The 21,115-nt window shown below is 44.5% G+C and overlaps 1 protein-coding gene across 1 annotated transcript; it reads right to left on the minus strand.

The window, feature by feature from the left end:
* Positions 1-6,403: 6,403 nt before the first annotated feature.
* Positions 6,404-20,664, minus strand: LRRC52 (leucine rich repeat containing 52). Its single transcript, XM_004688417.1, has 2 exons — positions 20,043-20,664; positions 6,404-6,729 (listed from the first exon to the last, which is right to left on the minus strand). Exons 1-2 carry the CDS (start codon positions 20,662-20,664, stop codon positions 6,404-6,406), a joined length of 948 nt encoding a protein of 315 aa, XP_004688474.1.
* Between the last annotated feature and the right edge of the window lie 451 nt (positions 20,665-21,115).

Raw genomic sequence — 21,115 nt, forward strand, 5'->3', positions numbered from 1 at the left:
CTTGAGAAACCACCCAGCCTGCATTCTTTCCTAATATGATCCTTGTCAAACCTTCAGAATTGCCTTCAGATTTCCCCACTTTCCCGGCTGCTCCTATCTTACCCCTCAGCACCATCAGAACTGTTACTGCCATACCTGATTGTCAGCAGTCTCCACCATCTGGCTGCTTGCAGAGAATGGATAATCCTTTTAAGTTTTAATAGTGATAGATGATTTGCTTGGTCTTATTTTTTAGCATTAGCTTTTAGATTGTCTGTGTCAACTCCACAGGTTTTGAATTTGAACACTAGAAATGAAGAGAAGTTAAAAACAGGAAAGAGAGCCCTTCCTGGTGGTGCAGCCCGTTAGGACGCAGCACTGCAAGCTAGCTGCAGGGGCTTTAGTATGAGTTTGATCCCCGCCCTGGAGGTGACCCACATGGCGGGGCAGACCTCTCCTGTCTCATCTGCTGCTCCCCTCAGCAGTGTGATTCGTCGATCTGCCTGTTCTGCTCCCCACTCTGTCTCTGGTGAGTCCTCTCACTACCCCTGCACCTCTGACCCTCTGACCTGTACCCCAGTTCTATATGTGTAAATAAATAAAATCTTTAAAAAAAAACAAGAAAGAGGTGCCAGCAGAATCATACAAAATCAAATTTGGAAAAACAATTTTTGTTAATTTCCTTAACCTGGAAGTCTTCCTGTCCATACAGAGAGGGAGAGTTAGTTGGTAGTGAGACATGAGACTTGGCTCATGAGACCTTCATTCAGTATGAGGGTCTTCTGTGTGGAGCCCAGCCTCCACCAGGTGATCCCTTTGATGAAAAGGGAGGAGCTTGGTGGCATTGTGTAACACTGTTCCCAAGGAGGTGTCTTCAGCCATGCTTCAACTGTGGCCCTGAAATCTCAGAGGTATGCTCTGTGGACAGAGTCAAACATCCTTCCTGCAGCCAGCACCTTGCCTCCTTGTTCAGCAAAGACCAGGCAGGGAGAGGCATTCCAGCACACGGACGGGAGAGGCTGACCAGGCATTGCATCCCTTTGTTGACCTTGGGCCACAAGGCTCAGTAATCCATCCTCAATTGGTGATCCCTTACCCCACTCCCCATGTTACTGTAACTAACCCCTTTACCCTTATTCATATCACCTTCCATTCATTCATTCCCCCCTCCAGCACTCTTCATTTAATGACATTGTTCAGTGTTGTGGTATTGCAAACATTCATGTAGTTGACAAAAGTTTATTATGTGCCTCTGTTGTGGGGGGCTTTGTTCTAGGCTTTGGGAGATATGAGTGAATTAAACAGGCCAACATTCTTGCCCACTTGGAACTCATATTTGGGGTTTAGGGTTGGGGTAGAGAGACTGTTCATTACTTTTCAGACTGCTATTCAGTTTGCATATTTATTACATGTGATTACTATTTAAGGTAAAAATTACTATTTAAGGTAAAAATAAAGTGGAATTAGGGGCACTCTGTATGTGTGTGTGTGTGTGTGTGTGTGTAGAGAATTTTGAAAGCTTACAACTCCAGACAGCAAGGACAGCCAGTGCAAAGGCTCTGTTGCAGATTCAGTGCCTGGCATAGCCAGCGAGGCTGGGCACAGTGACAGATGGGGAGCGATATGTTAGTGAGGTCAAGGGAGCCTTGGAGGATATTGTAGGACTTTGGCTTTCAGATTCAGGACATTGAGTGTTACGAGGGGGCCTCCTTATGTTTCTTTTTTCACTCAGCATTGTGTTGTGAGCTCCCTTGGGTGGCTGTATGCACATCTGGTTGCTTGTAGCCATTTATAGAACTCCATATTTTATGTAGTTGTTCTTCTAGCTCCTTGCCACACACATACCACTGCAATGGATGTCCTCACGGGTGTTCCATTGTGGAGTTGTTGGTCATTTCTGCAGGACATATGTGCCAGGAGTGAGTGGACTTGTTAGGGGTACTTGGCCTTTAGTACTTGGACTTGGGTAATGCCAACTTGCTCTCCCGGCCACCTGTACCCACCCACATTCCCTGCCAGGGCACAATAGGGTTCCTACAAGCCCACAACCCTGACCACAAGTGACATTATCCATCTTCCAAGATTTTGCCAAACAAATAAGTGTAAAGTAGAATCTATTGTTTTAATTTGCATTTCTCTGATTACTAGTAAGTGTCAACACCTCTTTATATGCTTGCTAGTATTCTGGATTTCTTCTTTTAAAAATTGTTCAGGGCCCTCCCTGGTGGCGCAACGGGTTAAAGCACAGCACTAAGAAGCTTAAACCACTTCCGCATGAGTTCGATTCTCGCCTGCCCTGGAGGAGATCCACACGGCGAGGCAGACCTCTCCTGACCCGCCCGCTGCTCCCCTCAGCGGTGTACTTTGTCGATCTGCCTGTTCTGCTCCCCTCTCTGTCTCTGGTGAATCTTCTCACCCTCCGCATCTCTGGCCTATACCCCAGCTCTATATGTGTGAATAAAAAAAATTGTTCATATTCTTGGTCATTTTTCTATTGGTGTTTTATATTTTTGTTGTTTAGAGAAGGTCGGATTTGAGGGAACTTTGAAGCAATCTAGTGTCATCACCTCATTTTACAGTTGAGGAAACTGAGTCTTGAGCAATAAAGTGACTGGTTGGGATCACATATGGGGGAAAGAAGCTAAGACTAGAAATCACGCCATCCCACCATCTGTTAACCTGAGGTGGCAGTAGATAGTGGGCAGGAGCTATTGGCTGTCACTTGTCCCCCATCATCTATATTTCTCTGCAGGCAGGAGTCCATCTGCCCTGACTCTGGCGAGGTTCTGGTCTTTTCCCACATGGGCCTTACAATCTATGCAGCTGAAGCTCTGATGACCCTCTCCTCCTTCCCATGCACTGTCACTACTTTATTTTAGGACTTTAACTCTTTGTGCTAGACCAGTGTTTCTCAAATCACAGTGTGCACAGGTTCATGGAGAAGACAGATCCAGTGGAAATTCCTGACCTATACCCCCTAACTGTAGATTAAGAAAAGAGTCTTAGGACGCTGATGCCGGTGACCACAGGCCTCATTTTGGGAAACACTGCACCAAATACTCTATTAGCTACCTGCTTGCTCTTCTTGCCTCCATCTAGAGTCACGGCAACAGAACCATGTCACTTTCTAAACACACCTCTTTTTACCACCCTTCATGCTTTCACTCAGACCTTCCTCCTGAAGTACACCTTTTTCTGTGAAAGTCTATGGCTTTCAAGTTTTAGACTAAACATGGTATCCCTTAGTGAGCCCTCTGAGTTTTCAGGGTGTCTAGCTGGAGTCATTTGGTATGACTGAAGGGTGGGGCAGGGAAATGTAACTTTGCTGGAACATCACCTTTGAAATTGCCCCTCTTGTCAGGTGGTCACACACACTTGCTGAAGGTAGCAATACCCTTGACCCAACACTTTTTCCTTCTCTAAAGCACTCATTTTTTAAAAATAAAATTATTTTCACACAAACTATTTAAAGAGTTGTATTTCTCAAAATTTGTCAAAGAATCACTGTCTTCCATCCTTTCCAGTGTGCAGGCATTTATGCATGTAGTTCTCATCATTTAGAATGTATCCTTGTCACCCACTCCCCCCCCTTTGCCACATTACCTGGTGCATCCCAACTCAGTCTTCATGCCTTAGCTTGCTGTCTCTTCCTCTGGGAAGCCTTTCAAGACACCCTGCTGCTGACTGGGTGGCGTCTCCCCTGTGCCTCATGGAGAGGTGCCAGCCCCTCTCCCCTGCTCTTTTGACATTGCCCATTCCCTAGTGTGTCTGCCCAGCTAGAAGGAGCATCCTGGCTCAGCCAGGAAGACCCTGTGGTCTTCTCTGGGTCTGGGGAGGTGCTTAGCTCACTTTTGGAGAAAAGAGCTCGGGATTTCAAAGTCTTTTGCCAAGACTTCCTGGTGGTGTAAATTCCTGATAGTATGTTAATTAGTGGTTTGGTGGGGGAGACAGTGTCTAGTTAGACAGAGCTGATTTAACTTCTGGTCTTTCTCACTATGTAATGTTGAGCAAGCTATTTAGCCTCTTGGACCTTTGTTTCATCTTCTAGTAGGGATAGCAGTAGTAATAATAATAAAACTCTCCTCAGTCTTGTTGTGATGATTAAATGTGTTGATATATATAAGCACTTAGAGCAAAGTTTAGCATACAACAGTACTCAATAAATGTTAGCTATAGTATTATTTTTAGAATAGCCTAAATGTAAATGTGGTATGTTGGATTGGATCCTGGAATAGAAAAAGGGCACTAGGAAAAAATACGGATGAAATCCAAATAAAATTTGAAGTTTTTAGTAAGTAGTAGTATTCCCAATGTCAGTTTCTTAGTCTTGACAGATGTACCACTGTAATGTGAGGTCACTTTAGGGGAAACTGGGTGTGCAATATATGGAAACTGTCTGTGCTATCTTCATAATTTTTCAATACATCTAAAATTACTCCAGATTATATTATTAAATTGATATCATTCTCACAATGGCCTGTTATGATGTAAGCATATAATGATGCCATTTACAGGTGAAGAAATTGAGGCACAGAGAACCAACTTGCCCATGGTCACCCCTTAGAATCTAGAGATGGGCATGATTGGAATTTAAATAGAATACAGTATGTTGTGGTCATCATTTTACAACACATACCTATGTCAAGGCATTATGCTTGAAGAATATTGTATGTCAATTATATCTACTAAAACTGAGAAAAAATAAAGAAAAGCCAACAATGAACATTTATTGAACTTCTTTGTGTAAGACATCCTCTATGTGCCTATGTCAAGGCATTATGCTTGAAGAATATTGTATGTCAATTATATCTACTAAAACTGAGAAAAAATAAAGAAAAGCCAACAATGAACATTTATTGAACTTCTTTGTGTAAGACATCCTCTATGTGCTGTGTCAGTACAGAGTAACAGGTGGTCTCTGTCCTCAGGTCACTACATTAGGAAGCTTAAGTTCACAAAGGGGTGAGGACAGATTTCAGGCTGGGAACCCGGGCTCAGGTGAACCATGCTCTTAACCACTGCACCAGACAAAGTTTAGGGAATCACACGCAATTCACAGTGGACGTACAGAGGTAAGACCAGACCTGGTTGGGGGTTTAGGAACAGCAGTTTTGTGGGTGGGGGCTTTGACATGTGTCTTGGACCTGAACATAAGTTGTAAGATAGAGAGAAAAGAAAAAACCCCAAGGAATGGCCTTGGGACCTTGGTTGAACCACTCTTGTCTTGTGCTGCCTTTCCTTTCTTCTGACCAGCTGTGAGAGTGAACTCCACTAGGATATACTTGGTTACCCCATTTAGCATTTCAAGCAAAGTTGGCAGCTCAGCACGCACAGAGTAGGGGTTGTGGGGAGAGGCAGTTGTGTTTCAACAATTCTTATCTTTGCTATTTATCACTTGTGTGATTTTGAACTGGTTACTTCACCTCTCTGAACCTCAGGACAGTGAAGACCACCTGATCTGGTTGTTGTGCAGGTTAACCAGGTGGGAAAATATGTACAAAGCCAGGTATGATGCTGACTGCTTGGATGCAGTAGGCAGAGGAACTCTGGTATGCTAATCTTTTGTTTAGTCCAAGGTTTCCATGAGAAGCCCTCTGTTAGGTGGCTAAATATTTCCTTGGGAGGCATGTTTTTTGTGCAGAGAACATGGGCCAGGGGAGACTGTGCTGCTGACCCACTGGGTGATGTTGGTCAATTGTTTAACCTGTTTAGGCCTCAACTTTTCTCTGTACACCGGTATCAGTATTCTTGGATTGTTTTGGTAATTATAGTCAGGTGTTGCTTATTGGTAGTGTTGTGTTCTGGGGCACTCTGCAGAAAGTAGCCTTAGGTGGTTTTGTTGCTCTATGAACCTCATGGAGTAACTACATGAACCTAGTGTACTATGTGGTAGACTATTCTGCACTATGTGGTACAGTCTGTTGGGACCACTGTTGTAAAGATAGTGTTATCATTGACTGGAACATCATGAGCAGATGAGTAATTGTATCAGATGGACTGTGAAGATGGTCCATGGACACAGACACATTCCTTTCATGTTCTTGTTCTTGGGTTTTGTGTTTTTCTCCATTTGAGTCATAGTAATCTTGACTTCTCCCAAAATGGTTTGCTCTTTGAGGACAGATTGTAGAGTGCATATTGCTCATACTTCCTCCCTTCAGCTCTTAGTTGAGGCACTCAGTATTCACAACTGGATCAGCTTTAGGGTGGACTTCCTCAACAGTTAGAGGCATCTGTCAGCTTTGTTCTGCCCTATCCTGCTGAGCTCAAGGAAGCACCTGGAGCAGGAAGGGACCAACCTGTGAAACGTCACCAAGCATTTATTTTACTCATAGGCTTTGTGTCTCAGCTTTGTGGGAGTGAGGTGGGAAGGGCAAGGAGAAGGTGGGGACTCTGGAAAGGAACATTAGCATGGTCTGGGCAACTAAATCAGCTGAGGAAACCCATCGTGGGCTGAGTCATTCTTGCCCTGGAAAATGCGCCTGCTGACCCGCATCTTCTGCCCATGCTCTTCCTCGTCCTCCATCTCCTCGGTCTTGCGCTGGGTGTTCTGGTAGAGCACTGCACACACGCCCGTGAGCCAGGCAGCCACGGTGCCCGCTGAGAAAATGCAGAAGCCAATGAGCAGCAGGAAGATGTAGTCTTGACTGTCCAGGTGCGTGAGGCACATGTAGCGTAGCGGGTTCCCCACCTGTGTGATGGGCCACCCTGCCAGCTCTGTAGGCTCCAAGCATGTGGCATGTTCTTCATCTATGAGGGAAAAACACAGCAAGGATTGTGCTGACATAGAGGAATTCCCAGGGTTCCAATGCCAAGGGGGGACCTGGTATGACTGACACCCCCCCTTGTTACTCAAAGTGTGGCTGGTGGGGAGGCAGCTCTAGTGTCACCTGGACCGCAGCTGAAATGCGGAATCTCATGTATTGCCTCCTGACCTCCTAAATTCAGATCAGGCTTAACAAGATGCCCAGGTGATCAAAGGCATATTAAAGTTTGTGAAGTACTGCTTTTGGATGAGTTTTTGCTCCAGGTTCGGCTGAACCAGATCATTTTCTGAAAACAGGCTTTGCTACGTAAGGACCCTCGAGGAATTAGACAGTAGGGGCTGGGAGAGTGGAAACTCAAGCTAGATCATCTTGGAGTGTTGATACTCCACAGACCTCAATCAACATTCACCAGCTCCCTGCTCCCCTTCCCTTCTGCCTGCCCCCCATCTGTCCTGCCACCTTCTCCCTTTCCTTCCATTGTGCCCAAGGCTTAATAAATGAACTTTAAGGCCACTCAAGGCATCATGGGCCATTTGGCTCAACTCAAGGGAGGGACAAGAGTGTCTGGAAATGCCCACTCTGTGTTCTCCTATCCTGGAGAATCAGGGGGGAGCTCAGGAAAAGAAAACCAGCAGGGGAGTCAGTTCTGCTTGTAGCTGTGACATTGGCATCACTGACAGATCACATGATCGCCATGAGTCTTCGGCTCCTTTTAGTCACTGACTCAGCCACCTGGCCACTTTTCTGGGCACTTCCCCATATGGCACTCTGTGACTTCCACACACTACAGAAAGCTAAGTGGGCTCTGGGGTTAGACAGACAAGATGCAAATCCAGACTCAAGTTTACAATTGTAAACTTGTCATTTTATAAACGTGGGCAGGACACCTGATTTCTCTCTCTGAATCTCATTTTCTCATCTTACAAATGCAAAGAATGAGCTTTATGTTTGAGGTAATGAGAGGATTTAACAGACACAGATGAGAGGGCAGCTGTTGCACCTGCAGCATAGCATTGCCCAGGGATCTGAAGCTGTCCTCGTTCTTGCATTTTTCAGTCCTGAAGCCTCCACCATGCTGATGCCAAGGAGCCAAGGCGGATTTATTCAGCAGACAGGAGATGAACTTAAATGCAGGATTGAGACGAGGCAGGGCGTGTGAAAACAGTTCAAAATCACAATAGCAGCTAATATTTGCCAAGTTCTGACATGCATGATATATACATTATTTCATTTAATTTTTATAACAATATTGCTATAAAATGATCATATTACAACATATCACATGATCATCTTTGTTTTACACAAAGATGATGAGACAGATCCAGAGGCTTCAGAACCTGAAGCTTCTAGCTTACTTGCGGCATCCAGGGAGGAGAGAGAAGATAGAAAATGTACACTGAGCTCTTTGAGCTGGTTTGGTAGAAGTGAGGGACACAAACACAAGCTTTCATGGGGAAGGCTTCCCCTATGCTTTGGGGTAAAAAGCCCAGGCTTTGGAAGATGTTGATATCCAGGGAGACCAAGGAAATTGGGACTGGAGCTTGAAGCCGGAGAAATATAGAAAGGAATGCAGAAGTGAGTTTACTGGAGAGGATGCAGCTGGGTTTGGAGGCTGCATCCAAACTGACCAGACTGAATACTCTGTTAAGTCCCCCTGCAACTGGACACTCAACCCACTGGGCAGTCCCCCAACCCCGCACACACACCAAGTTTCTAAGTTGCATCTATGGCAAAGTGGCTGTACTTTTAGGAAGAGGACTGGTGAGGACTGGCTCTCGGAGAAGGTCCTAGATGTACAGGGAAGCCAGCTCAGGGGCTGTTGGGTCCACTGTCACAGAGGAGAGGATGAAACCCCCTTTAGGGGGGACAGTGGAGGCACCTCCTGCCCTGGTGGGGGAGCTCTCAGTAGAGGCAAAGGGAATGGGGTGTCAGGTTGTGGCTAAGGGGCAGGGTCACAAGGGCACCTCTAGCTCCCCCATCAGTTTGGCTCCCGGACTCTGAGATCCAGATGGACACAGGTGATGAAGTGCAGGGTGACTCTTCAGGGACTCTGGCAAGACAGCACATGGGGCACCTACCTAAACTGTCCAAATCAAGGTGCAGAAATATACAAAGAGATGTGCTTGAGAAAGGAAAACACTGGGGTTTTGAGGACCTGGGTGTATGTGTGTGTGGGGTGGGGTTTAGCTCATTCTATTTTTAAAAAGATTGGGCTCTCCAATTAGGTCTTGGGTGGCACAGATGAGACTAAACATTAAACACACATTTCCCCACTTTGGAGTATTACCCTTGAAAGGAGCAATTAGGCGGTGATTTTAATGCATTGTTAGTCTACTCTTAAGTGGGGGACGTGGGTGGCTCTGTGGGGAGGGGTTTTCACTGCTGCTTTTTCTCTCTTCCCTGTCACTGTCAAAGTGTGAGTTCTCTGCCTCCTAGCAGGTCTCCTGTCTCATGGCTCCTAGTTTCCTAGCTCTGCCTACACCCATTTGCAAGCCCAGCTCTACCCAGAGACACTAAGGCTCAACACTGTGACTCTCCAGGGGACTGAGGACTAACATTCAGACCCTTCAGAATCCCCTGCCCACTCTGACTTTCCCACTTTACTTCCCAGGACTCACAGCAACCCCCCCATCAAATTAATTGCTGTTCCTTTGCTATATCTTACCCTGATCAGTAACTAGCATTATTCATCCTTCTTTTTACATTAATGTCCTTCAATTTTTGCATGACTAAGTTTTTCCGTAAAGGTCTAGTGTATAAATGCATCTGCTTCGGGGACCTCCTCCTTCACCACTGCATTCCTATAGCTCAAAACATTTGTGATTGTTTCCACTCTGGAACTCATCTATAGTATTTCTCTTGTATTCCACTGAACCTCTCACATTCTATCTTGTTTGATAGTCACTTATCAGAAAAGTGGTACATTTTTCTCCCTTATAAGACAGACTTTTAGCTCCTAAGGGCTCTTAAGACTTTTAGCTCTTATTGTTCTTTTGAGTGAGAGCTATCATTCACTGAATAAGTTAGCTGGTTTTTAAATATTTGGGGAGTCTAGTAATATTTTTTTATTATTGCTAGTTTAATTCTACTGTGGTCAGAGATATATGCTCTTTGACTTCGAACCTTTGGAATTTACTGAGGATTTGCATTGTGGCTTAGCATAAAGTCAGTTTTGGTACATTTTGCTTGTACATGGAAAAAATGTATATTCACTTTGAATATATTGTTCTGTGTATACCAGTTAGGTTGTGATTTTATACAAATCTCCTTAGCTTCATTGAGCTTTATTTATGTTTTTATTGATTTTAATCTATAAAACTATTGTCCGTTACTAGTAGTGTATTAGTTACTGCAAGAAGTATATTAAAATCATCTGTTACAGTTGTATAGCTATCTACCTTATGTATTTCTAATTTTACTTTATATATTTGGAAGTTATGTTATTAGGTACGTACAGAGTTATACCTACTGCATCTTCCCGGTAGTTTTACCCTTTCTTCATAATTTTTAGCAATGCTTCTTGGTTTAACGTCTACTTTGTTTGATATTAGTATGACTGCATTGAGTTTCTTTTGGTTAGTATTTGCATTATGAGTTTTCCCCATCTTTTCACTTTTAAGCTTTGTGTTCCTATATTAAAGGTATATTTTTTGTTAGAAGTATGTGGCTGGCTTTTGTTTTTCATCGTCTGGCAAATTCTGTATTTCAATCAGACCATTACCATTTAATGTCAGATGGATAGATATGAATCATCTCTTTTTTGTTTGTCTCACTTGTTGACTTTCCTGTAGATTGTTAGGCATACATTTTCCCACTCCTGTGTGCTGCCTTTATAAGTTACACACAGGTCTACCAAACCTAGCCTGATTATGTGCTAGGCACCATCTTACGTGGTTTATAACTACTCTCGATCACCCTACCTGGTCACTTTAAGTATACTTATATACACAATGAGTGACTTATTCACCTCTTACTCCCCTGCTGGCTTTTTGATATTCTTGCCACAAAAGGGGGACCGTGTGTATGATATGCACTGTGTCACTCCAAGGGGCTTCACTCACATTATAGACAAGTGACTAGACCCCATTCTATTCCTCCTCTGCCCCCTCCCTCTCCAGGGCTTCTGCTCCAGTTAAAGCACCCAGATACAATTACAGGTATCATTAATGTTTAAACGCTTCCTTCAAAAAGTTCCTAAGGAAACATAAACCAACCCCTAGTTTATTTCCATCTACAGCACACTGCTCACAAGCACAAAGATCAGATGGTGAATGAACTGGAGTTTCTGTGGCCCAGAACCTTACACCCTTCGTGACATCCCTGTCAGAGAGCCGCCCTTCTTGCCCTTCTTTTTGGCCTGTAGGAGAGGCAGCACTTCTGCCAGGGGTCTGACGCAGGCTTCCTGGTAAAGTGCCCAGTGGAGCCACGTACAGTCTGCGTGGGGCTGTCTGGGCCAGTGTGCTTACCCAGGAGCTGCCTGACAGATGGAGGGTGTGAGAGGACAGAAAGGGGGGACCCTCTTCTCTTTTAAACAGCAACTATCCTTCACAGTGTGGATGCTTTCTATCAGCTTACATGTTCTGTCATAAAATTTCTGCCTTAAACCCACAAGAAGCCCTAATTCCCCCTTTCTCCTCATTAGCTCCTAGTTTGTCTTGATATCATTGGATATGTAGTATTTTGTCTTCTTTCTTACTTTTTTCTTCCAGTTAAATTATGTATTTTTCAAGGATGTGGATTTCCTCTCTATTCATTTGTCTGCCTCCTGACACTAGGTTATAAACTTCACAAGAATATGGGTGTTTGTCTGTTTTGTTCATTTTTGTGAGCACAGGCTGGAACTCACAGTTTGTTGAATGAATTAAGTGTTAGGTGTTAGTCATACTCCTTGGGACCTGTGTCATTGACATGATGCTCAGCAAGGGGAAAGGGAAGCTGGGAGACAGTAGGTAGGCTAGCTAACACCTCACCACCTTGGACTGGTCTATGCAGGCAGGTGTGAATCCCTGTTTAACCTGTGGGAAGGTGTGGGAAGGATTCAGTGAACTAAGGGGTGAGGAGTCATGGAAGAGACAGGAACAGATGGACTCCAGGACCAAATGGAGGGGTAAGTCTTGAACTGGAAAGAAATCCCTCTTCTTTCTCTTTCATCTGAGGTTAAGTGCAGACAGGAAAGAGTGTGGATGAACTCGCTACAAGCATGATGTTAAAGGTAATGGTCCCTATTCCTCAGTTATTGTTTGAGAGTAGAGACCCTATTTGTTCACCATTATGCAAGGACCTTGGAGAGAGGATAGGTTCAGTTCTAGACCACAGCAGTAAAGCAAATGTCACAATAAAGTGAGTCACATAATTTTTTTTTGTTAGCCAGCACATACAAAAGTTAAGTACAAGAGTACATAGCACTGTACCCTAATAAGTGTGCAGTAGCATTGTGTCTAAAAATACAATGTACGTACCTTAAACAAAGTGAGACTATGCTGTTGAAAAATGGTGCCAACAGACTTGTTCAATTCAGGGTTGCCACAAACCTTCAATTTGTAAAAAAAAAAAAAAAAAAAAAAAAAAAGGCAGTATCTGTAAAGCACAATCAAATGAGCTGCACCCTATATTCCTAATGCTTGGTACACTGTAGATGCTCAATTGAAGTCTGCTGAAGGCACCCAAGAGAGAATGGGTGGATTATTGGTCTGGTCTCACATAGCAACTTCAAACTTCTGTGTCTTAGGTCTTGCTGTTCAGGTGAAGTCCCCCAGTTGGAAATTAAAAGGATCATGACTGCATGCTCCTGTACTGTGTATGGCCCAAAAGATGTGACTTCTAAGAGGGGAAACTCTGTTGGGCAATATCACAGCCCAATACCATCAAGGCCACTGGCTGGCAATAACTCCCTTTCAGACTCATTCATGGTCCCATGAGCATTCTGGTATTGACATCCTCCTTTGACTACCTAGAGGTTCTTATCCTCTTTTTTCCATGATGGCCTAAGCCAGGGCTCAGTAACCTGTGACCCATACACCAAATCCAGACTGCTACCGTGCCTTGATATTATAAGTAAAACTTTATTGGGGCATAGTAGTGTCCATTCTTTTATGTATTTTCTATGAATTCTTTGATGTCACCATATAAATGGTGATAGTAGCTGTGACAGATCCACACAAAATCTAAACTAATTACTGTTTTGGTTTTCTTAGAAAACTTATGCTGATTCCTGTTTTAAGCCATCCCTGCCATCTTTGAAACTTTAATGATTTGGGTGATTTGTGCTTGGGAAATAGAGTTCTTATCTGGTTCTCACATTTTCCTCCCTTGAATAGAACCCATATTTTGTAAAGGTTGAATGTGATTCATAGACTCTTGGAACATGATAGAAAAGACCTTGAATTTCAACGAGTTCATCCTGATTATTCCTGTACTTTGAGCTTCGGGCTGCCTTTTGTTTATGTGCTTGGTTATGGGCACAATTTGAGGTTGAAGTACTCCTTTTCCTCATAACACCTTTTCACATGTTTGTCAGTACCCAGAATTCTGTCAGCAGGAGAAAAACCTTTCATTCCATCAATAAGATGAACCTTAAAATATAAAGTTTTCTGAAAGTCCAATGCTTAAAACCCACGCAGGGGTAAAGCTCTCTTGAGTAGTTCTTGATGGGGCAGTGCTGGGAGATAGAACCAGCTGGTTTGTGGAAACAAAAGGGAACTCTAATTTGCTTTCAGTTTGGCTTCAATCAAACCTGCTTAGTAACTTCCCACGTGCACAGAAAAGTTGGAGTGGACAGTTGCCCTCATAGGTATAAGACATCCAGGACTCCTGACTAGCTAAATCTGATGGACATTTTCCAGTTCTGCTTTCTTTCTTTGAAACTCTTTCTTCTCTGGGCTCCTATGAGCCCACCCTTTTCTAATTTCCTTTCTCCTCCATATTTGCTCCTGGCACTTACTGTGCTGTTTTCTCTACTTGACCCTTGGGTGTTTTGGCATTTCCTTCTGTTCATGGCCCTGTTTCCCTCTTATTCTAAACTCTTTTCCTGGCTGACTTCATCCTTTGGTTTCAATGATCACCCTGAGTGATAAGTCCCAAATAAATGTTTTGTTCCCTGTTCTCACTTCTGAATTTCAGGTCAGAACATTCAGATGTCTGCTGGCTCACAGGGAACAACCTCTTAAGCTGCTCAAGATAGGGTTCTCTTCTCCCCTAAACTCCTCACCCACTCCTGCTAGGGAGTTTACCTCCATGAGGATCCCATTGTTTAAACCATTCACTAAATAAATATTTATGGACCATATTCTGTCAGATTTTGTGCTAGTTTCTGAAGATGCAAACATGCTTTTTACTCGCACAGACAGTCCCATCTATTAGGGAAGACAAACCTATGCTTTTTTATTTTATAACAGTTTATTTTTACATCATTTTGTACATTTTTTTTCCATCTCAATTGTAATCCCCACGGGTTTCCCATCACCATGTCACCCATGTGCCATCACCAAAATCCCGTGCACTTCCCTACCGCCCCACACCGTTTTTGATCCCATTCCCTACTCCACCCCTGCCAAATGTCTCTGGTATATGGTTTTTCATTATTTTTGTTATTTTCTCGCCCGGTCCTTTATACTCCTGCTATGAGTGAAACCATTCGGTATTTTTCTTTCTCTTTCTGGCTTATCTCACTAAGCATGATCTTTTCCAGCTCCATCCAAGTTGCTGCAAAAGACATGTGTTTCTCTTTTTTGGTTGCTGAGTAATATTCCATTGTATATATGTACCACATCTTTTTTATCCAGTCATCTACTTTTGGGCATTTGGGCTGCTTCTATGTTTTTCCAATTGTAAATAAAGCAGCAATAAACATGGGGGTGCAGGTATCTTTTTCAATCAGTGTTTTTGTGTCTTTTGGGTAGATACCCAGGAGTGGGATTGCTGGATCATAGGGAAGCTCCATGGTTAGCAGTTTGAGGAACCTCCAAACAGGAAAAACCTATGCTTTTTGCTCTCATAGACCTTGTTTATCGAGGAAGACAAACCTTAAATTAACACAGTTCTATCAACTATTTAGAATTGTGCCAGAAAAATGTATAGGGAGTTAAGAAAAGGTCAAGTTTAGTTTCTAGTTCTAATGCTTTGATTTTCTAGATGGTTCCTTCTGTTCTCTCTACACTTCTCCATCCATTCATGCTGCTGCTGCTACAGGTCACCATCTTCCTTTGCCTACATATACACAGGCAACTTCTAGCCCTGACTTTAAGTTTGCCTGCCTCTCAAATCTTCTCAGGCTATTTATTGTGTGCCCCCCAAAATCATTTATGTCTGAACCCTCTTTTTTATCTGCTTCATTCATGCTCATCTGGGCCATCTCCAGGTTAGAGTTTTCTTCACCTCTAGAGGTGATACACCAAGAGTGACTGCTTTGATTAGTCTTGCTCTGCTGTCTTCCAGAGACTCAAGTCGTGTTCAGTGATGCAAAGGGCCATGCACAGAGGCCTAATGTTTCTGATCCAAGGGCTTTAGGTCACCTGCTCTCAGGGATCCCAGTTAAATTAGAGAGCTTGTGAGAAACACCTGGGTTCCTTCATGAACCGCTCATACTTGCCAACCTTCCACCTCCTCAGATTTTTTACATGGTTTAGAATCACCAACCCAGGGCCCCTCCTCCCCTTCCATCTCTTCATTGCCCCCATGAGGGCGCTTCTCTGGGCCTTTGCAGGAGGAAGCACAGGCTGGTTGTCTGTTATAAGGCGGGAGATGGGTTGGCAGAGGTTGACACACTTGGAATTTTCTGTTGCCTAGTCATTTCCTTTTTGGCCTTTGGTCTTTATGACAATTTCTCTGATGGAGGAGATGGGTTAGTATTAATAGTGGAAGAATGTAAGGACCTGAATACATTCTGGATATCTAAGTTTTGGCACAGTCATGGATGACTTTGTACTTGGTGGGTTGAATTGGGGCCATTATCCTATTACATTGGCTAAATACAGGATGAAATAGCCGCAGAATGAAACTAAGATGTTCTTTGCTCAAAATGCCCTTAAAATGACTTGGACCTGAAACAGCACCTGACCTAACCCATCTGCTTCCTGCAGATGTTGTAACTGGCTTTGTCCCTACTTCTGTTGTGCTCTTGCCGATATTCATCTTGAATTTGTAGGTCCCATCATCGAAGTCAAGCAGGACTACTTGAGACTGACACAGAAGGACCCTCTCTCCTGAAACTACCCCCTTCTTCTATCCCCAGTACCCTGCCACTTTCCAAATTCTCATTGTTTCTGGTTATTCCCTGTAAAATTCTAAGTGTCCCTTGAGGGAGATGTATCAAAACATTGTTAGCCACTAACCTTTCAGAGAAAATCACCAGTTGGGGCAGTCAATGGACACCTTTGTCACAGGGCTCCTTCATTTATGGCCCAAGGAACACCTGTGTCAATGGTTCACGGGATCAGAATCTCTGGACATGGGGTAGGGGGAGTTGAGTTCATTAGAATTTGGGAATCACTGGCTATGCAGGCCTGGGAGGAAAGGCTAAGGTTTGAGCTCCTTGGGGTGGGTGTGTGTGGGGGGGTGGAGGTATTGTTCTGAATAGAAGGTGCTTGAGATGGGAGTTGGGAGAGCATAGAAGGTAGAGCCTGCCTCCCACTCACCCGCCACACACGTGTGTGTCTAGGCTCCTCTGCTACTGACCTCTGCTTGCTTCATTTTCACTGTCTTGTCTTTCGGCTTAGATTTGTGGACTACCAGCTGCAAAGGGCCTTAGAGGAGACTTAATCATGCTCCCTATTTAAAAGATAAGTGGGTCTCAGAGGGGAATGACTTGCCTTGACATTGCTGGGCCAGGCTTTCTGGTTTTTATCTCTATTTTCTCTCTCCTGTATCCCATGATTGTCTTTTTAAAAAGAGGAATTATAACTTCTTTCTTGGACACAGGAATTATAACTCTTTCTCCCTGATATTATCCCCAGCTTCATAATACAGTGTTGGGCACTTATTGAACATATAATAGATGTTTTGGAGTTGAATGGGTGGTGGTGTACTTGATGGTGGGAAAATATAATAATAGTGAGGGAATAATTGGACTCGGATGTCTGGAGAGCTCCAGGCTGGACTTGACCCTATAGTCATTTACTTGTGTAAATGACTATATACAGACTAATATAGTCTGTATTTGAAAGTTCCAGTTTAAGCATCCTATATTCAGGTTTCTCTGACCAATATGACCACCGCTTTGACCAATAGCCATCTGCCATTCATGTGGCTATTGAGATGAGTTGAAATAAAAGAAAATGATATACACTAGCCAAATTCCAAGAGCTCAATAGTCACATGTGGCTACTATATTGGACAATAGAGACAGAGACCACTTGCATCACTTGTCAGACAGTGCTGGACCAGAATGCAGGTGAGGAGAAGGGGAGAAGGAGACCCAGTTACTTGTGTGTGTCCAGGGGTTTAGAGTTTCTTGAGTTTCAAGAGCATCCTGAGAGGCCTGACATCCTGTCTCACTAGGAACCTCCATCCTGGGAGCAGCTCATTGCCACACTCACCTTCAAACAGCTTTAGTGACTGGAAAATTACTACCCCAGCCAGGTAATAGTCCTCTTATTTGCTGACCTGGACCAAAGAAGAAATGGGATCTGTGGATCTCTCTGAACTCTGTATTGATTGGGTCTTACCAGAGCATACTGCCAACTGGCACACAGCAACACACCCCCTTCCCAATGTGATTTCCTGCATGAAGTGTCCTGAGAGGTTCCTCTGGGCCACTAAACAGAGGGTGGTGAGCAGATTATAAGTTGTGGGTGGATGGGGGTATGACTCACTGGCTAATGGTTGAAAGCTTTGTCTTCCTCAAAAGACAGATTCTTAATTCATGAGGAACTGAAGAGCTTGACAAGACAGATACTCCCATCTTGGAAAACTTGCAGTGAAATACCTGGTATATACTCTATTCCATCCTGGATTGAATTGGGTAGGGGTCCAAAGTAGGCAGCTTGAAAGTTCTGAGAAAATCCAGGCTCTAAACAGACATTTGATTAAGGGAGATTTGATGGTAGGTAAAGGGTTGGGCTAAGGGAAAGAAGTCAAAGAACTCTCCCCTTTAGAGCCAAGAGAGGAAGTTCTCCTGGCAACATAGGGAACTCTGCTGAAGGAAAACTTGCACGTAAGGTGGGGAGAGGGCAAGAGAAGTTGATGATGCTCTTCCACATCTATTTACCTGACTGACCACAGAGAGTCCATTTAGAAACCAAATTTAATAGAGTGTGGTTAATATTGACCCACCTTAAGCTATCTTTCTAGAAGCCACCACAGTAAGAACTGTTGAGAAAAGTAGAAGATACTATCGCTGACAGGTAAGGCAGTTATCTGAGGTGACTGCTCCTGTGTTCTTTTATGATTAGTAGTGCTAAGAATGGTGTGATAAAGTTGGTTCCTTTTGACTTATTCAAACTCAAAGTGAAGCACATGGCAGCAGAACCAGGTACTCAGGGCACAGATTTAAGGAAGGCTCACTCACAGTGCCTCCGTCTCAGTTCTGCCTTCTAGGAGCCTCACTTGCTTCAGTAAAGTTCAGGTCCTGTCTGGAAGCCACTTTAAGGAAGACCCATTGTTGCTGGAAGGGGATGGAGGGTAGGGATGGCAACAATGTGGGCAGGGGAACCATGGCCTAGTAAAGGGACTGTGGGTGCTTTGATGGTGGGGGAAATCTGTGGTGCTATACATCTGAGGAGGTGTGAACCTAGTCCCCTAACAGTGTGGTAAATCAATGTCACCTCAATCAATAAAGAAGGATATATTTTTTTTGGAAATGAAAAATGCAGATTTCCTGATTAAATAAAGGAATAAGATTAACTGGCATATGCTTGAAAAAAGATGAGCGATTGCAAAGCCAGGAGGGCACGTCTTTACTTGCCATCACAACGCAGCTCCCTTTGCCCAGCTACCCTTAATTAAAGCCTATAACTGTAGCCACGAGTCTCCCCAGGTATTATCCTGTGGACTGGGAGCAGGTCATCACAGCAGAGGTTCACAGGACGCTTGTGATGTGTGCCATGGAAACATCCTCAGAAACAAGCACTCAGGGGTGGGAGAGAAGACATGACGCCGACAGGGTTTGGTTTTCTACCCAAGATCCAATTCTGCCAGACTATTATCAGTGACCCAGGCTTTCTACTGGGAGTTATGCCACATTTCTTTCTTTTTGTGTGTGTCTGTGTAGAACTGGGGTATAGGCCAGAGGTGCAGGGTTGAGAGGGTTCACCAGAGACAAATTGGGGAGCAGAACAGGCAGATCCACTGAAATACACTGTTGAGGGGAGCAACAGGTGAGATAGGAGCGGTTTGCTGTGCCATGTAGTGGTGATTGCATTGATCCTTAGGGCCATCAGGGAGGCCCCTATGTCACACTTCTTAAAGTTCTGACTCTCCTGGGGAAAGTGACATGGGTGGTGCAGAAGTGGAGGATGAGGATGGGCTTCTGAGGTTGCTGAAGAGAAAGGGGACGTGCAACCTGGGCAACCGGTGGCCATGCTGAGGGTGGGCACAGGGTATGTAGGGTGTGCTGCTGGCTTAGGAATCGATGAGGGACACTTGAAAATTTGCCTATAAAACTGGAGTCTCCCTGCTGGCACAATGGGTACTTTGACCGAGTACTTTCTACTGATCACTCTCTCTTTTTGCCACTATGAGGTTACCATCTCATACACAGCTTTGATCAAAAATCTTCTTTCTGCTCCCTCTCTCCTTGCCCACACACCCTTCCCTCCATCTCTCGAGAGCCTTCCCTTCCATACATCAATCTCCCAAAGGAGAATGATGCCTGTGAATGATGGTGTTTACTATTAGCTCTGGGAAAAATTTGGTCACCAAATGAAACAGATCTCCTGTATTACTTGGTCACGATGATAGAACTTTACTGTTTCCATACAAATCATTTTATGTTGACATGACAACTAGGTTAGGTAATTTACCCCCACTTTATGGATGAGGAAGCTGAGGCTCAGAGAAACTGTGACTTTCCCAAGGGCAGTGCACTGGTCAGGGCTGAGTGGGGACTAGAACTCAGCTCTGTGGATTCCTATTCCAGAACTTTTTCTATGAGCCTTAACGTGTCTCCAGTCAGCCCACGGGTGGATCTCACCCAGCAATAAAAATGCCTTCAATCAGCTTAACCCAGGCATTTCTCCCCTCCTGACCATCTTTTGGCTTCACCTGCTCTGGAATCAATTCCTCCAATGCCATTCACCTGCTCTGGAATCAATTCCTCCAATGCCATTGCATGCTCATCCCCTCACCCGCACAAGCCCTCACCTGGGTGGTTCAGATGGGACACTATTAAGTAGATGGTGAAGTCCACAAAAGAGCAGTTGCATTTCCAGGGATTCTCACTCAGATACAGGGTCTGTAGTGTTATGAGGTTGGTGAAGGCTGTGTGCTCCAAGGTCTGCAAGCCGGTATTTCTGAGGTCCAGGTACCTCAAAGAGCTGGTGTTGGCAAAGGTATACTTGTTAAGAGATAACAGGTGAGGGTTGTTGGAGATGTTTAGCTGCACCAGGTTGTTGAGCATGGAGAAACTGAACGGGGAGATCGAGTTTATATCGTTGGAGCTGAGATCAAGGTAGATGAGCTTGAAGACCCCGATGAAGGTATAATCCATCACTTCCTGAATCCGGTTAAATGAACAGTCCAAGTAAACAAGGTCACTGAGGAGTCCTAGATTCATCGCTGGCAAGAAGGTGATGCTGTTAATATTTAGGTACAGCCTCCGGGTACCCAAGGGAATGTCAGAGGGGTACGCAGTTAATTGTAGTCCTGTGCAGACCACTTCTTGGGCTTGACACTGACAGTTAGTTGGGCACTTTGTCCCCGATACCAGTCCCATTCCAAAGGAAAAGAGTAACCACCTGGGCCCCAGGCCTGAAGCAGGGGACATAGTCAGAAGCAGCAACTCCCCTCCTTCTACTTTCCTGCAGGCAGGCGCTGTGCCTCTGATGAGGCTTCCGGGGGCGGGTGGGGCAGGGGAGAGGCGCTGGAAAGAACTCTAACACTCTAGCTTTCTGCAAAGCAATTTTCCATTACAGGAGAACTGAACTGAAGTTGAGACGTGAGGCCCAGTGCCGCCTGCCGGGCTGGGTGACTCTGCCCTTCGCTGGCTCCCGGACAGCTGCTGGAAGCTTGCCGGCCTGGCGACTTTGAAAGGTCTCACCCTCTCCCTGTGTTTGCAAGTGAAGGGGAGCCAGGGGAGAACCACATGACAATGAAGTTGCCAGTTGACACCTTTGTGATGTCAGCAGCCATCAGGAGCTTGCCTGGCAGAGGAAGAGTCCTCACCTCTGCTGGGTGGTGTGGGGGTATTTTGTGTACTGGGTTAAGCTGGCCAACTC

Source organism: Condylura cristata, unplaced genomic scaffold, assembly GCF_000260355.1.
Source record: "Condylura cristata isolate star-nosed mole 26May11 unplaced genomic scaffold, ConCri1.0 scaffold00024, whole genome shotgun sequence".
Lineage (NCBI taxonomy): Eukaryota > Metazoa > Chordata > Mammalia > Eulipotyphla > Talpidae > Condylura > Condylura cristata.